Genomic DNA, 26,020 nt, shown 5'->3' with positions numbered 1-26,020 from the left:
CCTAGCCTATACCAGGTACCTAGCTCTTCCAAAACAACCATGGAAGGAAGCAGCTCAAGAGCGTGAAGGTTAAGGTACTGAAAACAGAGAAAACTAGTCGGGAGGAGTAGCTGAAAGTCAAAGGGGCTTGTGGGTTCTGGGAATGTTATTTCTTGATCTGGATGCTCTAATAGTTACATGGATGAATTCACTTTGAGAGATTTCAACAACTTCTACAATTAAAACGTGCACACATTTCTGTTATAATTCAAACATTTTAAAAACAGGAACCACCCCTCTCCATCATCTAAAGCATAAAGCAGTCTTTCCCAAAGAGGTGCCACAACTGGGTCACAGGTCCGCCAGGTGGGTCACCTGTGGCAGCACCCAGGCTTGTCGGCTGACCCCGGGAGCAGCACAAATACCATCACTGTTTGGTTAAGATTGGTAGGCACTACCTCAAGAGCCAGGAACAATATCCTCCTTAATCATGCACCAAATAAATGAACAATATCCTCAATCGAAAGTTTATTTCAAGGTTGTTTTTCCACCCAAGATCCATTTTATTCACTTGATTTTTAATTAGTTTTATCTGCAACAAGAAGAGAGTGCACAAACATTTAAGGGTCAACACCCCTAGATCGCTCTTTACAAAACTGAGTATTAGCCTGACATCATTCTATATCTTACTCTTCACTGAGAATTAAATGCCTAGAATATCCCTTCCTCTGCCCTAACTTCCTTTCCCCATAAGCAATGGATCAAAAACCTAAAATAAATTTCTATCACTTATCAAGTCAATGGATACAATACAGACTTTATGCTGGTTTTCTCTTTGAAAGTTTATTGTTTTCTTTTTTTAAAAAAAACCCTACACCTTTTATATTTTACATTCACCTCTCAGAATATTTAATGGTACCCGTTAACGATGTTATAAAAAAGACTACCAGCTGCTTGAAATGGCTGCAAATTTATCATGTTCTGGCATTAAAGTGATTTCAACTCTTTGGAAAAATTGGTGTAACAGTAAGCACCGAGATTTCAAATTCCCAGATGAGAAAAAAAAAAATTAATCAGGAGGAAATTTATTTAGTAAAAATTCAAGGCTAAAGAAATGTTAGAAGGAAGCCAAAACCAAAAAACTGTAAAAAATACAATCCTCTCTCCAGAATTAGGTTAAAAAATACAGTCAACTCCACTTTAAACTCCATATTTCTTAGAAAAGCCACCCAGTCCTGAACACAGGGTCTCATACACAAATACATGTAGCTTGATTTGCAGATCAGCCTCTGGGATCGATCTTACACTGGCCCCAGTTAGAAGTTCAAAAAGAAAAATTAAGTTAGGTAGTCAGACATCTACAAATACCAGTATCCGCATGAATGAAAACACCCTGGCTTTGGTATGGCTACAGAAATCCATCTGGAAATTATTCCAGAGGACATGGTTCAGGGAAAATGGGGTAGGCAGGGCATGGGGGGAGGGGAACACACAAAACCTCCAAGCAGAGATAAAATGAATATTGGAACACACCGCAGCAAACACTGTCCACAGACTTGAGGCAGATGCCTCTAACACAACACATACACAGGTTCTTGATCAGAATGGTCTGATTCAAAGTAATCACTTGCAGGATATAGTTTAAACTTGGAAATTCATCTGGTGCCCTGGGGTCTAGTGAGAGACAAAGATCTTTTGGAATAATGGCCACCCAGGCTAGAAGCTAACCTCCTCCTCATCTAGAAACCACAAAGTGTGTTTTCCCCTTTAGTTAGGCTTCTGCCCACCAGAGAAGTAACCCCATCTACTAACAGGAAGGCTGCTTCTGTTCCTGGTCACCACTGAGGCCTGTCAGAACGGTTCAACTGCTGATTTTTCACCTCTGGGGTGACAAAAGAAAAGATTAAGTCCTCTGGGATTAGAAATGTAATTTACTATGCTGATTCTCAAATGGACTTCTCATCTGCCCCCATTTTCACTAGGCCCAATTAAGGGTTGTGAGGACACCGAGAAGGCAGTAGTGGAGTCGAGACTACGACTAAGGGCGCCCTCAATACCCTCAAAAGTCAGAGAGGAGAGAAGGCAAAAGTGCCCATACCCTGGTCTTCAAATAAATAGTTGCTTCACAAAAGCACAGAGGTCCCACCAGAGAAGGCCAGAAAGAGGCAACTTGCTGCTGCTTCAACGCAGAACCCCAGTGGTTATCAATACAATCCTCAACAATAAAAACAAACTTTGGTATACCGTTTAGGACAAAACACATGATCATTGAAAAACCCCACCTTCAATGGAAAAATACATGAAATACATCTAATTTCCACCACACGGCACTACATGAAAACCAACAGCTGCATGATATGCGACGTGACATACACATCATACGTGTAACAGTTCAAGACAGGGAAGTCCTGTCTCACAGCCAAGGCTAACAAACAAGAACAGGTGAAGCCTGTGTTTACAATGGGCTGGGTTCACTGTAGTAAACATCATAGCAGTCGGGGGTTGGAGGGCAGAGAAGAAACACAGAACCCCAGGCAACTTTTGATAATAGCGTCATTTATCCTGTTTTCTAAATAAGACTCCAACACCAGAAAAAAAAAGGAAAAAACAGATAAATTAAAACAAAAATCTATCTGTATAAGTCCTGTATAAGTCTTTACTTGTACAAGTCAGTAAGGTTTGGTCTCTGTAGAGCCAGAACTTCAGAGAAGGTGATTTAATTGTCATCACAGCCCCCCAACTTGCTATGGGGTATGTACATCAAGAGACAACATGAAGAGAATCACTTGAGACCAAATGAATTACTTACAAAGAAAGATTTCCTAGAATGTGTAAGTTCTACTGATTGCCCATAGAGACGCTAACAGTTGCTCTAACCCCCAAATGTTTAAACATCTCAAGATGGCAACACGAGTACAGAAAACCCCAACACTCATCACCCAATGAATCATTTCTCCAATCATGGGAATGAGGGAAGGATGTAAGAAAGGCTGTTTCAGGACTCATTAAGGAGGGTGTCAGTCCAGAGGCAGCCACAGGAGAGCTTTCCTTGTCTTCAACCTGGGCCAAATGAAGCTATGAGTGCTCAGGAATTGACAACAAAGTTCTCCGCAGGTTTGGAATGGCCAATGTACAATAATGGCATCAGCCACAAGAGTGAAACTTGAATCGTGCATGAGGGTCTACAGATCACTGATTATTGCACTATCAAACTCACCTCCCACCCATAAGAGATTACCCAGATAATCAGCCTGTGGCACCTACTACTACAGCCAACTTGGGAACAAGGGAGAGGAAGGAATTCCAAATGAAAACTTCTGAAATGACCACTTCTTATTCCAGCTTAAGCTAGAACGAATGTTTGAATAAATCACCTGCATTAAATAACATTTAAAATATGGTACCTTCAGCACATTATAAATATGAAATGTCCCCTCCCCAAACCCCATTTACTTCAGTGCACATAGTCAGTCTCCCAGGCAAGGTTTTCCATCACTCAGCCAGTGGAATGGATGGCGTGCGCCAGATGTCACACAAAGCATTTATTTGTCCGAGAAGGCTGAGAGCCAGGAGACTTCATCTCCTCCTGCTAGGACCTCTGCCCCAAGCTTCTGGGGAAATAGTGAATTGGGCTCGACGGGGAAAGTAGCTACATAATCCACTAATCAGATTCAAAACATGAAAATGCACTGGAGAGTGTATCCCTTCCTGCTCTTCTCCATGATATAGAGACCTAAAGATAATAGAAACAGCTGTCCCTTCAAACTCAGAGGTTTTCAAAAACAAGTATAAGCAAAAAATAAGGAAATAAAAGGAAAGTAAATCAAACCCCCAATACTCCTGAAAGTAAAATAGTCTCCTGGTGACCAATCTCTGGAAGAAGTTGAGGCAGAAAAGACTGACAAAGTTGGAAGTGACCAGCCACAAAAGTGTCTTAAGGAATCCACGACAGTGCTCTCCATTTCCAAGGCTGAGTAGCTATTCCCGGAAGTTAACATTTTTCTATTAAGAAAACAAAACAAAACAAAACAAAACAGAACAAAACAAAATAAAACCCACTCCAGAAAAAGGGTCAAGAGAAGAGCACTGCAGAAAGTCAAGCAGCTGAGCGTCGGCGGATCACAAAGAGCCCGCGCTGAAGCTGGCCCAGGTAGATCCTCATCTTGGTGCTGTCACTTGTCTTCCTCACCCAGATCTGCAGGGGAGTGGAAAGGGAACAAGATGAGAAGTTCAATACAGAACAGCAAATCTCCCACACCATCAAAATATCGGCACGAGTGCGACGCAGGCAGAAAGCTGGTAGCCTCTTGCTGGAATAAACTGTCTCAACTTATGAGGACTTCATAAGCACCTCTGACCTCGGGCCATCTAAAGGCATGCCTCTGGGAACAGGCATCGGCCTTGAACTCACTTCTCGGCCATCTCTCTCACACCTGTGATTACAAAAATGGAAAGCACTGCAACCTTGGGTTCCATTTCTGCCTTGATCTTCAAGATGCTTTTAAATTTGGTTTGATTACTGCGTTATCAACACTCAAGGGACATCTTTTCATAAACACAAACTTTCAATCAAATTTGGAAGTATTTTCCTTGCCCCAAGGGACTTCCACATTATATAACCTCTGGTTTCCTGGCAATGAAGGCTAATGGTTGTGCAGAAAAAGGGGGGGAAAATGCCAACAATAGAAAAATGCCCACTAATGAGCTAAGGCCCAATTAGGATCATGAGAAGGTTGAAGCACTTCCGAGAGTCCTTCCCTCCTCACCATATCCCTCTCCCCCAGACAGTATCAGATTACAGTGCATTTTACAGGGCAGATGCATTCTTCCATTGAATTGAGAATGAACTCTTGCAACAGGGGACTGCCAGGGCTGACAAGTGCACTCAATAAGGGGCATCCTAAAGCCATGGGTGAGAAGGGGAGCTGCTGCCAGTCACCTGACCCCCTGAGCCAGGGTTACTGAGCTCTGTGTGCCAGACACTGTGCTGATAAGGCTGAGCTTTTTCACCCGCAAGACACCCTATGAAATAACTACTATCATTGGCCCCATTTTAAAGAGGAAACCAAAGCTCAGCAAGGCTGAGTCACTTATCACGATGCGAATTCTGGTGTCTGACATCAAAGCCCCCAGCTCTTCTCTACCAAAGCAGTCTCTGGCTGCTTCTTGCCTGTTTTTCTGTAACATGCAATTAAATGGAGCCAAAAGCACAGTGTTTTGAAAGGTCTGCATCTCACCCAAATATACAAGTTTAGAGATTTATCTCCTCCTTCCTGGACTCAGTTTTCAGGTTTTAAAAAAGCTTATTCTCAGTTTCATCTCAATTTCTTTAATGTGATTATTGAGCACTAGAGACTTTAAAGTCAAATGCACTGGCTTAAAAATTTAAAAAGTTAAAGACCTCACATGAAACTAGGCCTCCAAGGGACCTTGCAGAATCATTTTAAACCAAAAACTGATCCCAAGAAAAGCTAAGTCAGGGAGTCATCAACACACTCAGAGCTACCCACCAAACCTGCTTGGAGTCAAGCTATGCTAAAGCCAAGTAGCTCCAGTATCACCCAGAATTTGATCTGAAAAATGAGCTGGAAGACTTCCAAGAAATGAGAACGGTTTCCCCATTGCCAGAGTTGCATATCTTCAGTGCACTGAAGCTTCTTCCTTCCAGGAGACATGTTTCAGTGTCACCATTTGTCAGATCTCACTGACACTCTATTATGTCAAGACGTGACAATATTCGGCAGAGAGAGAGAAAAACAATCTAACTTACATTTCTATTTTTCTGAAAAATCTTGAGGTATCACAGAGAATAATGCACTGGTTCTGAAGTTAGGGTCAGGTACTAGAAGGCCACAGGGTCTGGCAGAACAACCCAGCCAGCCAGGTGCAAATGCTTATCATGAAATCGTGACACCTCTTGGCTGAGGAACAGGTCTCTCTATTAGCTTCCCTGTTCTGGTTCTGACTTGGCTTGAGGGAACTCACACAGATCCTCAGCCCAGAGAAGAATGGCATTCATTTATCTAGAAGGCTCTCCCTAACTTCTAAGTAAACAATCATTTTGCAAACTAGTCACATTTCAGGGCATTTTCAATTCAGGAAGCTGGAAGAATAGAAGAGGCTTAAGTTATTTCATAATCCAGTTTCATTAGATTTACTGTGCACTGGCACAAATAAGTTACAGAGGGTAGACACATAAAAATCAATTTCTTTGCAGACATTTGTGGACCGATAAAAGATCGAGCCAATCCAGCTATTAAAGTTTTTAACTTTTTTTTAACTAACAATATAAGTTACACATTGTGGACATACTCCTCATGAAGGGCCACTTGGAGAACTCAGAGGGCAGTCACATCATCCTCAGGTGTAACCCTCTGAGTTGACTTTAAAACCAGACCCCATCCTGCAGGAGTGTCTCGAGGAGACCAAAAACCAAGGGCATGAGCCTGGCAACTTGTTTTGAGGTACAATAGGACATCTCAGCTAGGAAAGATGGCAGGCAAGTGGCGTGTGGATCATTTCAGGTCAGCACTCATTTAGTGAGCACTTACTGGGTACCAGACCCTGCGCCGGGTGCCTCACTTAATCCTCACGGCAAGAAACAAATCTACTGGTATGTGTGAAAGTTCTAGAGAAACAACACCAAGATGGAGTATGCTCCACAGGCAAGCTCCATTCTCAGTAGACGGTTACCTTAAAAAGCAGCAGGAGTTGGCTGGGCACGGTGGCTCACACCTGTAATCCCAGCACTTTGGGAGGCTGAGCCGGGTGGATCACAAGGTCAGGGGTTCAAGACCAGCCTGACCAACACAGTGAAACCTCATCTCCACTTCAAAAAAAATACAAGTTAGCCGGGCACGGTGGTGGGTGCCTGTAATCCCAGCTACTCAGGATGTTGAGGCAGGAGAATCACTTGAACCTGGGAGGTGGAGGTTGCAGTGAGCCAAGATAGCACCACTGTACTCCAGCCTGGGCAACAGAATGAGACTCTGTCTCAAAAACAATAAAAATTAAAATAAGGAAGCAGGAATTGAATGTACAGACACCAACTTGCTTTTTGTTCTTTCCTGGAATCTAGCTCTGCGGTTCCCAAATCAGTGGCTGTACGGGGAGTTCACAAACATCCCATGGAATAGACAAATCTGCATACGTTGTAGTCAAGCAAATGTAAGGGGTTTCAAGGATGATTTTGACAACGTGCAATTTCTGCCTGACTTTAGAATCTAACCCACATAGAAGACATGACTCTACTGTACTTCCTTGGTGGCACTTTCATTTCAGGTTTGTCCTATCAACACTTCGCAGTACACGTTTTGCTTTCCTAAAGGTGAGGAAGTATGGTTCCCACCTCATTGGCTCCTACAGAACTGATCACGCAGCTCAGTTTCTGGTTGTCCTTTGACTCCAGATAGATGGCCTGGCTCTTGTGGTACCTGACGAAAACAAGACACATATTTTTAAAAAGGGAAGGACAGAGAGAGGAAGTAAAAGCCAAACAAAATGACAACACCATTACAAAAAAAATTATAATTAAAGAAATCTTAATAATTTACATTTGAGGACTAGCCTGGATTTCCAATGAAGGTTAATTTAAAGGCTTCCATCCTTAGATGAGAAGACCACCTAATCTTCTTTGGGATCTACAGCTTACACTCCTTGGTCCCTCTATGGAGGGGAAAAAAGAGGCTGGGGAAAGGGTTGGAAAACTATGTATTTTTCCCTTTTTTTGGACTATATGACCCAGTACAAAAAGTAAATTAAAATTGTTTAAATAAAAACTCTGTCCCCGCTTTCTGGCCCCACCCCAGAACACTGAAGAAGGCTGGATATACAAAACAAATAATAGGCTTCAGCAACTGTTATTTATTTTCTATTTGTCCAAGTCAGTCACCAACAAGGAGGAGGGCCGACTTCAACCGTTTAGTCACTCATTCAGAAATACTCATGAAGCACTTACTGTGTACCACTGACTATGCTGGTGGTTGGGGACAGACAGTGACAAAAGCCACAAGGTCTCCACTATCACAGAGCTTCGAATACACTGGGGATAAAGAACATTAAATAACCTCACCTGGTATGAGCTAATCAGGCGAAGTTCCAAGTGTCTATACCAAAGGGTATTTAATTTGGACATGTGGGAAACCTGCTTTGAATAATGTAGATAAGACAAACACTCCCCTTTCAACTCCTGCATCTACTGTCGACCTACAGCGTAGAGCCACTTCTTATTTCTACACGTTCAGGGACAAGGTCAAGGATGAAAGTGAAGCTGCTGGGGGCCGAAGCCCAGATGGACAACAGCAGCTGCCACAGGATGAAGGAACCCCTGCTGGAGTACAAGACTTGGAAATATTAGCAAAGCTGCAGCTAGCAACACCCGCCTGGGCCAGCCCCACATCGGTTAATAACATAAACTTTGGTTCATTTTGGCTGCAAAGATCTGGCTAACCAGACCCATAAAGTCGTGTAAATTCAGCAAAACGCATCTCCCAGCAAAGTATGATGGCTTAGTCTGTTTTGCTGGTATAACAAAATAACCTACTGCCAAGACATCACAGTACAGGATGCGCTTCACTCCCATAATGAACTTTTTCCAGTCTAGGGTCTCACTCTTTAACCTGCTACTTATGAACTGAAAACTCAGGTTTACAGGTCAATGTACTTTCTGAAAATACTGTTAAAAGAAACAGAATTTTAGGCTGGGCACAGTGGCTCACGCCTTTAATCTCAGCACTTTGGGAGGCTGAGGCGAGCAGATCACCGGAGATCTGGAGTTCAAGACCAGCCTGGCCAACATGGTGAAACCCCATCTCTACTAAAAACATGAAAATTAGCCAGGCATAGTGACAGGCACTTGTAATCCCAGCTACTCAGGAGGCTGTGGCAGAAGAATCACTTGACCCCGGGAGGCAGAGGTTGCAGTGAGCCAAGATCATGCTACTGCACTCCAGCCTGAGCAACAGAGCAAGACTCCATCTTAAAAAAAAAAAAAAAAGAATTTTAAATTCAATTAGAACAGCGAGAATGGTTTAAATGCAAGTTTTAAAGTTCCTTTCGGCTCTGTATGAGTTGGTAAACTGGCAGGGGACCTTCATTATGCTAAACATGTACTATCACAAGGTCCGAACTGTACAATGCCTAAGAAAAAGCTAAGTTCATACTAACACTCTAACCCTTCCCCTGATTTCTCTCTCACATCTGAGCTGGCTCTCCTATGTAAATAGTCATGTCTTGAGTAATGGTTAAAATAAAAATACAGAGGGAGAATACTCACAGTTATTCTAAAGGGACTGTAAGTTATTAAAGAGATAAAGACACAAAACAAAATGTAACTACCCTCAAGTCATTCTGATACAACTTTCTAAACACTTTAATAAAGAAAGCTCATGGATGTGGTGTAGAATATTAGGAGTGTGGAAACATGCTCAATATGCTGCTAACAAAAAAACAAAACAATGTCCACTATGTTCCTGTGTTTATGATAAAACATACACGTTACAGCTGGGTGCAGTGGCTCATGCCTGTAATCCCAGCACTTTGGGAGGCCGAGGTGGGTGGATCACTTGAGGTCAGGAGTTCAAGACCAGCCTGACCAACATGGTGAAACCCCATCTCTACTAAAATTACAAAAATTAGCCAGCACGGTGTGGGTGCCTGTAATCCCACGTACTCGGGAGGCTGAAGCACAAAAATTGCATGAACCCAGGAGGCAGGGACTGCAGTGAGCTGAGATCATGCCACTGCACTCCAGCCTGGGTGAAAGAACGAGACTTTGTCTCAAAAAAAAAAAAAATCTGGCCAGGTATGGTGGTTCACATGGTGGCTCACACTTGTAACCCTAGCACTTTGGGAGACCGAGGTGGGCAGATTGCCTGAGCTCAGGGATTCGACACCAGCCTGGGCAACAAGGTGAAACCCCATCTCTACTAAAATACAAAAAATTGGCCGGGCATGGTGGCTTAGGCCTGTAATCCCAGCACTTTGGGGGGCCGAGGTGGGCAGATGATAAGGCCAAGAGATTGAGACCATCCTGGCGAACATGGTGAAACCCCGTCTCTACTAAAAATACAAAAATTAGCTGGGCATGGTGGCATGAACCTATAGTCCCAGCTACTTGGGAAGCTGAGGGAGAGAACAGATTGAACCCGGGAGGTGGAGGCTGCAGTGAGATAGCACCACTGCACTCCAGCTTGACTACAGAGCAGGACTCTGTCTCAAAAAAATATAAATGAATGAGTAAAATACAAAAAATTAGCCAGGCATAGTGGCGTGTGCCTGTAGTCCCAGCTACTTGGGAAGCTGAGGTAGGAGAATCGCTTGAACCCGGGAGGTGGAGTCTGCAGTGAGCCAAGATTGCACCACTGCACTCCAGCCTGGGCGACAGAGCGAGACTCTGTCTCCAAAAAAAAAAAAAAAAAAAAAAAAACCATATACATGTTACATGTGTATCTGTGTATCATATCCTCACAGAGGCCTTTTGAAGAAAACAGCTGACTCTGGAAGGCTAGTCCAACAATTCTCATGAGATGCGTTGTATTTTCCTTCAGTTGTACTTTGAACCCAAACCCAACACATTCAACTGACTTAAAAGTGAACACCCGGAGTAAATGATGCAAGCTGGTCTATTACCTCTGAGAAGTGGTCTGGAACTTGGGAATGTGGCCACCTCCCAGATCTGCCTCCTCTGGAATCACTGAACAGTGGTGGCCTGAATGTCCACCATTGGTCCCCATTTGCTCCAAAGTAGAGGTGGCCAACGCATCCCAAAGCAGCCAACTTCCAAACCAACTGATCCCCAGGTTCCCGCTGAACCATAGTCTCTGCGACCTTCAAGGGATCCTCATGCACTACATGATATCTTGGGGAACCATTTTCCCTAGATATCAAATCTATTAGATTATTTGAATTCTCTGAAAAGTCCTTAGATATTAAAGTGTGCAGGGCTCATACCTGTAATCCCAGCACTTTGGGAGGCTGAGGCAGGAGGATCACTTCAGCTCAGGAGTTTGAGGATAGCCTGGGCAACATATCAAGACCTCATCTCTACTAAAAATCAAAAAAATATTAGCCAGGCATGGTAATGGAGGACTGTAGTCCCAGCTACTCGGGAGGCCAAAGCAGGAAGATCGCTTGAGCCAGGGGGATCAAGGCTCCAGTGAGCTATAATCACACCACTGCACGCCAGCCTGGGGGACAGTGAGACCCTGTCTCAAAAAACTAAAAAATAAAAGTGCTCATGTGGGGGGGTTTTAAAGATGAAACCAAAAAGTACGTGACAACCTTAACATACAAATTTACTTTTTAATTTCTAATGAAAAATCAAAGGGGGAAGAAATTTAAAAATACGTTTAGATATAAAATGTGCTGTGAAGCAACATCAATAGGGTAGTAAATTTGTGCTTTTTTTTTTTGGCCAATTAACCTGTTTCACAAGCTGCAACTCAGCTGCTGAAAAAAGATATTTAAATAGCCTCAAAGAATAAGCCCCAAATGTCAAACTGACTTTATTACTTTGTTACTAATGGAAATTGTGACCTGGGAATCTCTACAATTAAGTTCTTAAAGCTTTGAACCTCTACTATTAAACCCAACAAAACTAGAAATTACCACTACTGTACTATTTTCGAAAAGCAATTTCTTAAGAAGGTGGGCACAAAAGTGGGGCAAGGAGGTAGGAAAAATAATTTAATTTTCTATCCTACTGAGAAATCCTGGTATTAACACTTTATTTCCCCAATAAGTGAGTCCATGTTACAGAACCTCAAGGAGTCCCAATTCTTCTGGTAAATATTCACTGTGTTAAGTCTTTTGTGTCAACCGAAGGCTGGAGGGGAAAATGCACTTGGGCAAGCGGGTGGCTTCGTTTCTGACTCACAGGCAGCCCCTGATTTAAATGAGGAGAGAAAAACAGAAGTCCACCCGTTTTCACAGTATTTTTTGAGAGGTCATTAGTCCAAATCAAAATGTGAGGGAAACTTATATAGCATGACATAGAATGCCTTAAAAGCAGTATAAGACCAAGGCAAAGGGAAAATCCTTATTTTTCAAAATGAAAGGCAGCTTGGCAAGTATTCACACCAAGATGCGATGCCTGAATCCCATTTGTTTTGCTGAAGTCATTTAAAACTCAGCAAGACATCTTCTGCCAAAAATATGGCTGCACCAAAATACTCCACACCCCTCCACACACTCCACACGTTGCATAAAGCAACGTAGCTGACCTCTCAGCCACAGGCCACATCTGCCGAAGAAAGAAAAACAAAACCTCCAAACTGATACAAAAGCCAAACATGAGCCTGGTGAGATGGGAGAGGCTGGCTCTGCACCAGTGAGCAGCTCAGCCAGTATTCCCAGGAACACTCTTCAATTGTCACTGGGGAAGAGAAAGACCCACCTTCAACAACTGCATTATGATCTCTGACTGCCAAGGCCAAAAATTAAAGGTATATGGAATAGAGAAGAAAACAACATTTTCACAGTATATTTAACAAGAGAATAAGCAATTTCAATTTCACTGAAGTAAAATGCATCCAGTGACATTATTTTCTACATTTCTGCTGCTGATGTAAGAAAGATGGTGAAAATTCCTTCAAAATGCTTAGGAGTTCTAACACATCATATCTGACCATTTTGTTTACATTAGGAAACACCAGACACTGTGGATCCTTTTTTTAAAAAAACAAGAATTTTATTTTACTGCATTTTCACCCTCAAGACATGTCTCATCAAGTCTGAGGATTAAGCTTAGAAAGAGGAAGATTCAAAGCAACACAATTAACAAAATGAACATGACTGGAAATATCACATGGCTTTAAGACTCATAGATCCGTAAAAATGTTACTGATAAATCTCATCATTTTCAAGGATGGTTCTTATGTGTGGGCTTGATCTTTAAAGGTTATTTGGTTTTCATTATTAGAAACATTTTTCATCTCATTTTGCCCTTCTCGGTGTTAAGCTGTTAGAACCTGCCACCTAGTGGCGATGTGTTCTGAGACATAATGTTACAACACAAACCGACCTTCCTGAAGAAGGCCAAAGAAAACCAAATCAGAGGGGAAGAAGTCATCAAGACCAGCCTTAGTGATAAAGTGAGCCTCCAGCATCTACTGGGTAATTAACTCACTGCAACTTAGTAGGTGGAAATGATTTATTTCAGGCATGACAAGAACCCTAAGCATTTCTGACAAGTACAATGTTATCAAGTAACCAATCTAACACAATGCTGGTTTTTTTTAAGAATTCAAAATAAATAACCATTACCCCAATTTTGGAACTTTTGGTTAGATACTGAAACTCAAAGGGTCATTATATAGCCATTATAAATGATAATTACAGACACCTTATAGTAACCCAGAAAAACATTCTCAATATAACCAAACGGAAAGGCAAAGCCAACCATATGTCCATTATGACTTAAAACGAACAGAGAGTATGCCTGCATATGGACAAAGAATAAAAAGAAATATATCAGAATGAAAAGACCTGAGAAATGATGGCAGTATCCATTTCATACCCAGCAGAAAGTGTTAATACAGAAGAAATGTTTGTTGAATGAACAAAAGTATGAGCTTTTAAGGTTCTTCCATACTGTTTTGCCATTACCTTTCCAATGAAAAATGCTAGGTGGTCTGAAGGTTTCAAAGAGTCTTCAGTGTAAACTAGGAATGCAGCAGGACATGGTGGCTTACGCCTGTAATCCCAGCACTTTGGGAAGCCGAGGCAATCAGATCATGTGAGGTCAGGAGTTCGAGACCAACCCGGCCAACATGGTGAAACCTCGTCTCTACTAAAAATACAAAAATTAGCTGGGCATGGTGGCAGGTGCCTGCGATTCCAGCTACTCGGGAGGTTGAGGCAGGAGAATCACTTGAACAGGGAAGGCGGAGGTTGCAGTGAGCTGAGATCACACCACTGCACTCCAGTCTGGTGACAGAGCAAGACTCCGTCTCAAAAAACAAAAAACAAACTAGGAATGTTTTAGGATACAGCTCCCCCAAGCAAGTATCCTTGACCACTTCTGCAGCAGGATCATGTAAGAAAAAAGGGTATGTGACATCAAAACACAACTAATAACATCTTAGAAATTCACAGTGTACATTAGCATATCACAGGACCCAAAGGGTGCTACAAGGGAGAAACCCACTTACCTTAATTAACATGATCATCCCCCAAACTGATATGACCACAAAATCCTTTAATCCGAAGAGCACCTACTAACTTTAGCACACAGGGGCAGAGTTAAGAGGGGTCACAGGGGGACATACACCCCAGCCCCAGTTGGCAGGGGCACCATACAAGATAGCAGCCTGCAAATTCTAGTACAGAGACAGCGGAATGGAGAAGGAAGGGGAGCAGAACATGGTTTTGGGAAACACTGCTTTCAAAGATCTACCGGAAGTATTGGTTAAATGACTGCTAATACATTTTTTAATGGGTTTCTACTTTTAGTACTATGTAAGTTTAACAGCAGCCATGCTCTGAAATAACTACAATAGCCCCAGCCCTCTTTCCAAGTGGTTGGTATGAGACTTTTACAAGTAGTCCAGGTTTTCCCATAACATACCATCTTTTGTCATAGTACAGTTTGCCGTCTTCTATCCGAGCTTCAAACCTCTGGGCTGGAGATTCCGCAGGTGTCGCAGGCAAGTGCTCAGGAGACGATGGAGATGCTGGAGGAAACCAACACTTACATGACTAAGAATGTAACCAACACATGCGAGTCTACCAGTTAACATGCTTTAATTGAAACACTATCAGAATGTGGTAATAATCATCATTGAGCCCTTACAGTAATAATGCATGGGAATTCAGCAAAATTCTTGTATATTCCATCTAAACTTGATAATCAAAGCAACCCTGGGAAGTAGGCAAGGCACAGATTAACCTCATCAAATGGAAGAGACACCTGGGCTTCAGAAAGATTAAGGTCAAATGTGCAAACATATAAGGTCACTTACAGTAGGACTAAAGCCCTGGTGATCAAAGGGCAAGTATTATGAAAATCTCTTTAAAATGCAATCATTTTCAGCAGGGTGCAGTGGCGCACGCCTATAATCCCAGCACTTTGGGAGGCCGAGGCAGGTGGACCACGAGGTCAACAGATGAGACCATCCTGGCCAACATGGTGAAACTAAAATACAAAAAGTCGGCCAGGCATGGTGGCACGCGCCTGTAGTCCCAGCTACTCGGGAGGCTGAGGCAGGAAAATCACTTGAACCTGGGAGTCGGAAGTTGCAGTAAGCAGAGATCATGCCACTGCACTCCAGCCGGGCGACAGAGTGAGACTCTATAATCCAAAAAAGGAATCATTTCAAGAACTACTAAATGTACACACTCACACAACTCCCTCACCCCCTCCCCATCATGCATGCCTCAGAAGGTCAGGACATCTCTGTGGACCACAGAGGCCCCCAGGAAGACATTATCCAGAAAAAGAAGACTCTTGTTTTTCTTCCACAAGACTCAGGAAGTAGAGGGATGTGTGAGTAATCATGGTGCTTTAAACAAAAAAAGATGTCACCAATTCAGCATTCTAGTTGGCAACTAGCACTGATGATCTCAAGTGCTGTTCTGGAAGGAACAACTATGAATACTGAGCCGGTTGGTCTCTTCTATGAACTGTGAGTCAGAGCAGCCTTCGAATGCCTTACCAGAGTCAGGCCATGAAAAGCCACTGGAGCCGAACTGCCTAGGACTTGGCTTTAGAAAGCCAGTAATACTTAAAATCCTAGTTTCATTTTCAGAAATGGATGTGTATTTAAATTTTATGCCTGATGCGTACACAGAAGGAAACCTTTACCAGCCAATCAAATGTCTCTTTTACAATAAACCCTAAGAAAAAAATAAAAATAACAAAGCAGGGGTTAGAAAAAAAAAAAAAAGAAATCATGGAGGGGTGTAGTTAAGGTCCCCTTCAGTTTTCGTGATGTCTACTCTTAGGCAAATGATAAACATTTCATTTTTGAAAATTGCAACAATTTCCTGACAGGTATTCACACACTTTTCCAACAACATGATAGAAAGATTGCATAAATGCCAACACATCATGCACTCACCTGGTCTCTTGGGTGACTTAAGCTGTAGGAAGAATAACAACAAAAAATCTTAGAGAAAATCATTTCAGATGCAACTTCAGGTGTCAAAAGTATCATGATGATTTAACAAGTAACATGTTAACAAAGGAAAGCAAAAAACCACATAAGCCTGAGTTTTCAAATAAATCAAAAAAGCCAAACTGTACCTTATTTAACGTTCTCAGATCCTCCATGATCTGTTCATCTGTTAACAAATAGTTTAGCTGGGGTGTTGAGAGTTAAAGGACTCTGTGTGAAAAGTACAGTTTCCAAGCAAAGAGTAATCAACAAAATGGTACCAGTATTTTAGAATTTACAAAGTGTGATTTTGTTAAATGATGTTTCTACAGTAACAGTTTGCTTCTTAGAAATTTATGATTCTCCTACTAAATGTCATGGTACTTGAATACATAAAAGAATTCACATCCCCCACTGCTAGGATGAGAAGATGGAATGAGCTTCATTAGGCATCTACAATAAAACAGCACAGGAGACAGTAAAAATAAGAATTTCATCATGAATATATAAAGCGCTTTTGTTCCAAAGATCTAAAGACTTGCACAAACACACACACCCAAGGTAAGGCTAATCTTCCCTCAGCAACTTAAATCCTGTTGTGAAGGGGAAGCAACCTGAAGTTATGCCCTTTCCTGACGGCACACAAATGACTAAGCCATTTTGGGCAGAGAGCTATTTACCATCTCCTCGAAAGGAACAGAAACAACACTTCTCCATCTTTCCTGCTTCCGTTACCATTTTTATGATCAAAAGGCTGCTTCATGTCTGACTGAAACCTCATTTGCTTTAATTTAAAAACAGTTTGCAATCCACTATATTACGGACATAGATAACAGAGGAGATACATAAAGGTAGATATTACTGCCTTCATTTTACGGTTGGAAAGTGGAAAATTACAGGTGAAAAAATTAAGGCACATCAGGTTTTCAGATGCCCCTGAATCTGGATGTTAGCATTAAAACCAGGCTGAACTTTGCACGCAAAGCACCTTTCCAAATCACAACTCTCTATACATCTCTCCCACCAAAAGCAGTAGCAAATGAGGACTCCCATAAAATGAGCAACCCCTAACCCCTGGACAAACATTTTACACATGCTTTCCAATTAAATATTACTATTTCTGTAGGACAACGGCCATGTATACCCTAGCAAACGGATAAACAGGATTCCACAGTCTTAAGAAAGAAAGGCGGTTACAGCTTGATGTAAATGGATATCTGGAGCAGGTTTCCTCCTCTTGTCTGGGATGGGGACGGGATCATTTGGTCGCCTCCGCAACTTTCTGGTCATGATAGGTTTCACCTCCATAGAATCTGTGGCAAGAATGGAATGGTTAAATCTATCCAACTCCCACTTGAAGTCATTAAGAATTTCTATAGTATAAGAATATCTGCCCCCCAGCCACCCAGTCAGAACTGTTTTACTGGGGATGTTTGCTCTACACATGGTTGTAGCCAGACACCCCATTAGATTTTAGAAAGTGTTTATGCTTGGAAGATTCAGACCAGCTGCCCTAAGTGCACACCCCTCTCAGAAATGCAGCCCTGCTGTCAAGCATTACAGCCACTGTGGGCATCTCTCCAGCACCCTCATATCCTAGGGGATATTCCTCCTCTCCCTCAAATTAAGAAGCCCAGAGGCGCAGGCTCTCAGGATAGGAAGGAACCTGAAGGTCATCTCAGCTAATTTCTGCAGTTCCCACGGAGGGTGGGTGTGCCAAAGTCCACGGGTATAAAAAGCTCTTTTAGAGGCCACTGGCCTCAGTGCCAACGTTTTTATATGAAGTTTTCATTTATAGACTCAGACTTTTTTTTCTTTTATAACCTTTTGTAGCTACTTGACTATCAAGAAGACACAATGAGGGCTCACAATAAAAGCCTCTTTCCCTTCTGCACTCCTCTCTGCGGTCTCACACTGCTGCCGACTCCCCACGCCTTCGAGTAGCTCCTCCCAAGCCATGGTGCACAAGGAGGTGAACCTGCCTCCTCGGGGTCCTTTTTCACTTGTCTGCTCCCTGAATACTGGTGATCTTTGGGGTCCAGTCAGTTCCTTTCGGACTGTATCCCAACCAATCTGCAATCACCAATTCCAGCTCCACACATCCCTCTGAATGGCAATAGATACCTGATACCACATATTCTCCAGGCCCCACACAAACTCAGTTCTCCTTGTTTCCCCTCCCAAGGCTGCTGCTTTTCCTGTGTCTCAGGGGCATCCAATCTAACCCTTCTTCCATGCGAGAACAAATCTGTCATCTGTGACTTGTCTTCCTTCACCCAGGCATGAGGTTCACCAGGTATGTTGGTTCCGCCTCCACTTCATGCCTTCATCCTTCCACTGGTTACCTCCATGGCCTTCAGTGTTCTTTCCCATGTCCTGTCCATCCTCCCCTCCCTCAAAGTGATCTTCCTGGGACACAAATCAGATCGTTTTGCATAACACTCTTGTTACTAAACATTTCTTTTTTGATTTTTTTGAGACAGGGCCTTACTCTGTCACCCAGGCTGGAGTGCAGTGGCACGATGTTCATTCACTGCAACCTTCGCCTCCCAGGTTCAAACAAGCCTCATGCCTCAGCCTCCCAAGTAGCTGGGACTACAGGCATGCGCCACCACACCCAACTGATTTTTTTGTATTTTTAGTAGAGATGGGGTTTCACCATGTTGATCAGGCTGGTCTCAAACTCCTGACCTCAAGTGATCCGCCCTCCTCAGCCTCCCAAAGTGCTGGGATTACAGGCGTGAGTCACCACACGCGGCCATCTTCTTACTAAATATTTCAGTGGCTCATCACTCTCCACAGGATAAAAGCCAGGCCTCATTTCTGGTCTTCCTCCCTTCTTCTTCACTCATGCTTACACTGTGTGCAAGCCTTTAGCTATCCTGTTACCCAAGGGCACCAGACTTTACGCCTTCAAGTCTTTGCATGGCTGTCCTCTGCCTACCCTCCTCTTTTCTGCCCAGCAAACTCCTACATAATACCCCTTGAGAGTCAGTTCAATACTCTCCCTTCTGTGACAGCTTTCAAAGGCAGAGACTCATTCCATCCTCCAAGTAACCAGAGTATCTATACAAACTTCAAGTAGACCAAGTGCCACTGTGTACAGGTCATTACCTACCCCCTTTGGATGTCTGAATTTCACCCCAACACCTAGCAAGAGTCTGGCCCAGTAGGGGTGCATAATGTTTTGTGCAGAATGGGTAGAAGAGGTCAAGCCTGATCATGGGGCGAGGTTAATTTGTGATTACGCACACAGTCAGCAGAGCAGGCAGGGCGGCTTCAGCAAATTCTACCAAGCAGTGTGCAGGATCTTAGAGCACGTCATACATGTGCCACACAAAATTTAAAACAGAGAAGGCTTCTGCATGTTGCTCTTCAGAGAAATGGGCTGGGCAGTATTAATTTTTTTTTCTATGAATGGAATAGAGGTAAAATAAGAACCAAAGACCTAATTAATGAATATTTATAAAAGTGTACTTGGAAGTAAAAACACACACACACACACACACACACACACACACACCAGAAACAAGTGGGGAAGGCTTCTCCCTAAAAAAATCTCCTACCCTATGCTGAGGTGCCAGCCTTCTCCAGTTAGTTACTGGCCAGTGACACAGCACCATGGTTAAGACCTGGAGTGTCACATAAATGTGCGTCTGAATCCCTGCAACAGCTGTGTGGCCTAACACAGGTTTGTAAGTGCTGTATGTCTCAAGTGTCCTCGCCTAGAGAACAAAGTATCAATAATGCCTCCCCCACAGTGCGCTGTGAGGGTTACATGTGATGATACACGTGAAGTCTTAGCACGGTGCTTGCCATAACGGGAGTTCTATCAATGCTAGTTTTTATTATTATATTTTCGGGCAGGAAAAAACTATACAAAGATCCTTTTTAAAATTCAAGGCACAAAGAGCTGAAAAGAAGTTACATAGTCGAAAGCAGCTGATGTCAACTGTGAGGCTGTACAACATTGACACCTAATTTGGAAAATAAAGTGTAAAGGGAGCTCACCCAACCCAAGAGAGCACCAAAGAAAAAGCACATAGCCCGAGAACATTATGGAATGTTCTGCCAGAGAATGGCTGAGTGTGCTCTGCTCTGCAGGCTGCCAAGACTGGGGAGGGGGGAGGGTGGACAATGCATGATGGATGTAAGCCAAGTAAAGGCCAATCACGGCCACTGAACTCTGAAAATCATAACTGTATCACTTACAAACCAAAAAATATAATCAAATTCTTATGAAATGCTAAAAAAAAAAAAAAAAAAAATCTATTTTATTAGCCTAGTCACAGCAACAATCTGATTAATTTTATCCAAAAAGACTACTTCGCAGAAGGAAGAGACTCTGGAGAAGCCCCTAAAACTTACCAGCATGTCTCCGTCTCCATTTCCATCTGAGAAAGAGGAGACAGAAGGGAGCAGTCCTGGCCAATGGGCCAGGCGGAAGACATGATTTGAGGACATGATCGACATGTATCACAGCCCCAACAGACATAGTAAGATTATCCACTTAAGTCACCTTGCTCTAATGCCAGGTTTGCCTAGTTGGCTTCTAAAGTGGATTTTTCATAGGATGGAGCCTGACAACCTGGGTCTGAGTGTGCCTGGAAGTTCTATTTCTCACTGTAAGCAACGAGCTGGTATCCTGAGTTTTACCATCAATCTCCCAAGAGTTTGGCCCCTAAGAGTCCCAAGACGCTCAATCTGGCTACACTGACAAAAATCAAACTTCCAGAACTGAAGTTCAGACCCTGGAGTGTGACAACCCCAGAGAAGACACCTGAGCAGAGATGCAGTCAGTCTTCCTCTCCGACATCATGCACCAACCACAAAAAAACTCAAACTGGCTGAAATTAGAACCCCTCTTTGATCCAGAGGTCTCCTCATAGGTTTGCTTCAGTGGAGATGCTATTTATGTAATTAAACATCAAGCATTTAAAGCAGACTTGCGAGAGTGTATGTGAGAGAAAACACCAAATAAGCAACAAGACTAGGCATACAACTCCTCTCCAAACCACCATGCAATATGACCTTTAATAGTGCAAATCCTCCTGTTCTACTCACTAGGAAACCTGAGAGATACAGGCCCTCCCCCCCGCCCCACCCCTCACCACAGGTAGCACTGGTTCTGACATCTAAAAAATGGGAGCTCAGGTTGAAGCAATGCTAGGTGGTAGAGTCATTACAGCATAGTCCCTCTGGAGAGATATTCCTGATAAATTACCTGCAATTTACATACAACTACCAGTTTACTGGCTGGCCTTTTGTTCTGCACTTCTTTAGGCCTATTCATTCATTTCCAACAGCATACCTGCCTACAGTGTACAACAGCAGTAAAAGCTTCAATTCAACATACTTTAACTATTAAAACAAGCTCATATTTATCTATTGGAAAAAATATTAATTGCAGCAATTCAAAGGGGCATCCTTAAAAAATGGGATATAGCCAGGCGTGGTGGCTCACATCTGTAATCCCAGCACTTTGGGAGGCCAAGGCGGGTGGATCATGAGGTCAGGAGATGGAGACCATACTGGCTAACAACGTAAAACCCTGTCTCTACTAAAAATACAAAAATTAGTCAGGCATGGTGGTGGGCGCCTGTAGTCTCAGCTACTTGGGAGGCTGAGGCAGGAGAATGGCGTGAACCCGAGAGGCAGAGCTCGCAGTGAGCCGAGATTGTGCCACTGCACTCCAGCCTCGGCGACAAAGCGAGACTCTGTCTCAAAAAAAAAAAAAAAAAAAAAAAAAAAAGAATATAAGGCTGGGTGCAATGGCTGACGCCTGTAATCCCAACACTTTGGGGAGCCAAGGAGGGTGGATTGCTTGAGCCCAGGAGTTCAAGACCAGCCTGGGCAACAGAGCAAAACCCCATCTCTACAGAAAAATACAAAAAACTAGCCGGGCTAGGTGGCAGGTGCCTGTAGTCCCAGCTACTTGGGAGGCTGCGGTGGATCACTTGAGCACAGGAGGCAGAGGTTGCAGTGAGCCAAGATTGTGCCACTGCACTCCAACCTGGGTGACAGAACAAGACCCTATCTCGAAAAATTAAATGTACTTTAAATTTAAAAAGGAAATTTTCTTTAAAAAGAAATGGGACATAAGTGGCAGAAAGAAAATCCACTGCAGATTAAACATTGTAGCAGATTGGCAACTACTTCCAAAACAGGGCAGGGACCCACAGGCTAGACTAGCAGCCCAGAGCAATCCTAGCACAACATCATGCCCTTCTCTAGCAGGATGGAGGGCGCCATCAACGTTGATGCAAATTAATGCTGCGGTGGTAACAGAAGAATGCCTAAGGTTTGTGGGGGAGGGGAATATGAATGAATGTTAGGGCTGGGCACGGTGGTTCACGTCTGTAATTCCAGCACTTTGGGAGGCCATGGCGGGCAGATCACCTGAGGTCAGGAGTTCGAGACCAGCCTGGCCAACATGGTGAAACCCCATCTCTACTAAAAGTACAAAAATTAGTCGGGCGTGGTGGCACACACCTGTAGTCCCCGCTACTCGGGAGGCTAAGGCAGAAGAATCACTTGAACCCGGGAGGTGGAGGTTGCAGTGAGCCAAGACCACGCCACTGCACTTTAGCCTGGGCGACAAGGCTAGACTCCGTATCAAAAAACAAAAAAAAAAAATCCACAAGAATCACTGTTAGGTCTTTGGAGGCCAAATCAGAGTAGGAATAAAGGACCAATCTCCTTAAAGCCAAAGTTGCCCATTATGAAGGGAAGGCAATAAACAGCGAGCCAGTCGAGCCTTCCTCTCTGCACCCTCAAGTGCATTAAAAGACCTGATTCCACGGTGCCAGCACCAGGAAAAAACATCTTGAGGACAGGCCCACTCTGCCCAAAATCCAGGTCACCTCTTCTATTCTCCCTCTCCAGATATTTGTGTGGGGCCTCTTCCCCTTGTCTTGACACCCAAGTCGCTACTCCTTAGCATCTACTGCATACATGTGAAATTTACTGTTCCTATAGTAGTACAACCACATATATCTTAGAGGTTTTTTTTTTTTTGAGATGGAGTCTGGCTCTGTTGCCCAGGCTGGAGTGCAGTGGCGCAATCTCGGCTCACTGCAAGCTCCGCCTCCCGGGTTCACGCCATTCTCCTGCCTCAGCCTCCTGAGTAGCTGGGACTACAGGCGCCCGCCACCACGCCCGGCTAATTTTTTGTATTTTTTAATGGAGACCGGGTTTCACCGTGGTCTCGATCTCCTGACCTTGTGATCCGCCCGCCTCGGCCTCCCAAAGTGCTAGGATTACAGGTGTGAGCCACCGCGCCTGGCAGGGTTTTAAAATGAGTAAAAAAGCCAGATGTGGTAGCTCACGCCTGTAAACCCAGCACTTTGGGAGACCAAGTCGGGCAGACTGCTTGAGCCCAGGAATTCAAGACCAGCCTAGGCAACATGGGAAAACCCAGTCTCTACGAAAAAAAAATAAAAAAAGGAAAGGCCGGGAGCAGTGGCTCATGCCTGTAATCCCAATACTTTGGAAGGCTGAGGCCGGCAGATCACAAGGTCAGGAGATCGAGACCATCCTGGTTAACATGGTGAAACCCCGTCTCTACTAAACAAAAAAATACAAAAAATTAGCCGGGCATGGTGGCGGGTGCCTGTAGTCCCAGCTACTCGGGAGGCTGAGGCAGGAGAATGGTGCGAACCCAGGAGGCAGAGCTTGCAGTGAGCCGAGATCGCGCCACTGCACTCCAGCCTGGATGACAGAGCGAGACTCCGTCTCAAAAATAATACACAAAAATGAGCCAGGTAAGGTGGCACATGCCTGTAATCCCAGCTATTCAGGAGGCTGAGGCAGGAGAATCACCTGAGCCCAGGAAGTCGAACTGCAGTGAGCCGTGATGGCACCACTGCACTCCACCCTTGGCAACTGGAGTGAGACCCTGTCTTACCAATGAGTCAAAAACGAGCCTGTCAAATTGTTAACTTTATTTAGGGGCCCTCCATCTCAACACCACATAACCTTGGGGGAAGTCAAGGAAGCTATGTCAGCTTTCTACCAGAAAAGAGCCTCCAGGAAGACACAGACTTTACTCATTAGCCTAATTTTGTGAGTCTTAGTGCCACCACATGTATCTATGGTATCTGCAGAGAGTCAATAGTAGTGGTGGTGAAGAGAATATGCTTGGAGCCAGACACACACTGGCTTAACTACTATCTGTCTCACTGAGGGACTGTGAGCAAATGGCTCCACTTCTCCGAGCCACCTCTGCCATCTATAAAATCAGAAGCAATACCCCCAAGGTCAAAGGGAGCTGCAGGAACTCAGTGAGGTTACAACTTCCCAATCCCTGAGTGTTCACCCTGTGAACCAGCTACTTTCTGAAGCAACTTAACAGGCATTATCCCATCTCACATCACAGCTACCCTCTCCAGAAGGTTCTATCATCCCCTGGCCAAATGAGAAAACCCTACCTCAGAATTGAATCTGTGACAGTGCCAGGATTCAGCCCTGGTCTATCAGCCTGCAAAGTTAGCTCTAATATATTTATGTAATGCTTGGCTCAGTGTAAGTGCTTGGGAAACAGACTTCTATTCTGACATTGTTATGACTCGTGGTACCAGCCATGAACCCACCATCTTCTAAAGGAAACTCACAGTCTTTACTAGGGTCACAGGTGGCTTTCACTGGGGAAGCCTAAGGATTAGAAGACGCCCCTGGTGAGCAAGAACTTACAAAAGAAAAGGAAGTAGCAGGTAGTGAACTACAGGAAGAAAGGAGAGAAGAGTAAGAGAAAGAAAAACACATTAAAAATGGTAAAGCTCCCCACATTTTAAAGCTCATAAAGTTCTCATCGAATATTTGGATTACTTGTAGTCTTGGCCTCTGCTTCAGAGAAATCTCACCCTCAGGCAAGTGTATCTATAACCTCACTACTGAAGTGTGCTCTGGCCAGCAGGATCAGTGCCCCCCCGGGAAGGTCGTCAGAAATATAGGATCTCGGGTGGGCGCGGTGGCTCATACCTATAATCCCAGCACTTTGGGGGGCTGAGGTGGGCGGATCACCTGAGGTCAGGAGTTCGAGACCAGCTGGCCAACATGGTGAAACCCTGTCTCTGCTAAAAATACAAAAATGAGCTAGGCATGGTAGTGTATGCCTGTAATCCCAGCTACCTGGGAGGCTGAAGCAGGAGAATCGCTTGAATACGGGAGGCGGAGGTTGCAGTGAGCCGAGACTGCACCACTGCACTCCAGCCTGGGCGACAAAAACAAAAAAATTAAATTAAAAAAAAAGAAAGAAAGAAATGCAGGATCTCAGCCTCCACTCCAAAGCCACTGAAACAGAATCCGCATTTTATCAAGACCCCACTGACCTAACACACTGAAGCTGGGCTGCACTGACCATAATTCATCCTAGCTTCTCTACGCACAATCACTCATTTCTGCCTGAACAACCCAGTTTCCCTAAGTTTTCCACAAGAGATTTGGGCGGTAAACAGTACCTCTTGCCAATTCCTATGGAGGTTTGTAAATGCTTTAAGTCATGGTGGGAATGAGCAGGTCGCCAAATACACCCGTTTCCGGTGGGTTATTTGGACCAAGCTTCTCACCAGCCTCTTATCCTACTTCGCTTTTCTTTTTTTTTTTTTTTTTTTTGAGACAGAGTCTCGCTATGTCGCCCAGGGTGCCTACTTTGCTTTTCAAGAGATGTTCATGTTGAACCAAAAACAGAGACTTTAAAAAGTATCTTTTCAGGGCAGAGCTGGGCAACAATGATATTGGGCATCAATCCACAAAGGTGAACTAAGTCACTCAATTAGAGGAATGAAATCAAGCCTTTAATCCAACACCATAGCAGCACCATCTGTGGAAATGCTAATTACCCTTCTAGCTCCAGCGCCTTGTCTTCCAACACTCCATCATTACCTTGGCAGTGCTTTCCATACCAAGGGTACCAAATGGCTTGAGGAAGGACATCCGTACCTTTAATG

The 26,020-nt window shown here is 43.8% G+C and overlaps 1 protein-coding gene across 1 annotated transcript in view; it reads right to left on the bottom strand.

The window, feature by feature from the left end:
* Positions 1–806: 806 nt before the first annotated feature.
* SUDS3 (SDS3 homolog, SIN3A corepressor complex component) overlaps positions 807–26,020 on the bottom strand; it is a 1,028,644-nt gene continuing 1,003,430 nt past the window's right edge. The window contains exons 8-13 of the mRNA XM_050748188.1: positions 17,291–17,386; positions 16,223–16,284; positions 16,038–16,059; positions 14,546–14,651; positions 7,328–7,412; positions 807–4,174 (exon numbers count right to left, since the gene is read on the bottom strand). Of these exons, the coding sequence (XP_050604145.1) occupies positions 4,076–4,174; positions 7,328–7,412; positions 14,546–14,651; positions 16,038–16,059; positions 16,223–16,284; positions 17,291–17,386 (470 nt within the window). The 3' untranslated portion in view covers positions 807–4,075. The remainder of the gene's footprint in view (positions 4,175–7,327; positions 7,413–14,545; positions 14,652–16,037; positions 16,060–16,222; positions 16,285–17,290; positions 17,387–26,020) is intronic.

This window comes from Macaca thibetana, chromosome 11 (genome assembly GCF_024542745.1).
Source record: "Macaca thibetana thibetana isolate TM-01 chromosome 11, ASM2454274v1, whole genome shotgun sequence".
Lineage (NCBI taxonomy): Eukaryota > Metazoa > Chordata > Mammalia > Primates > Cercopithecidae > Macaca > Macaca thibetana.
Note: the sequence above shows the minus strand (reverse complement) of the source record. Positions and strands in the feature narration are given on the sequence as shown.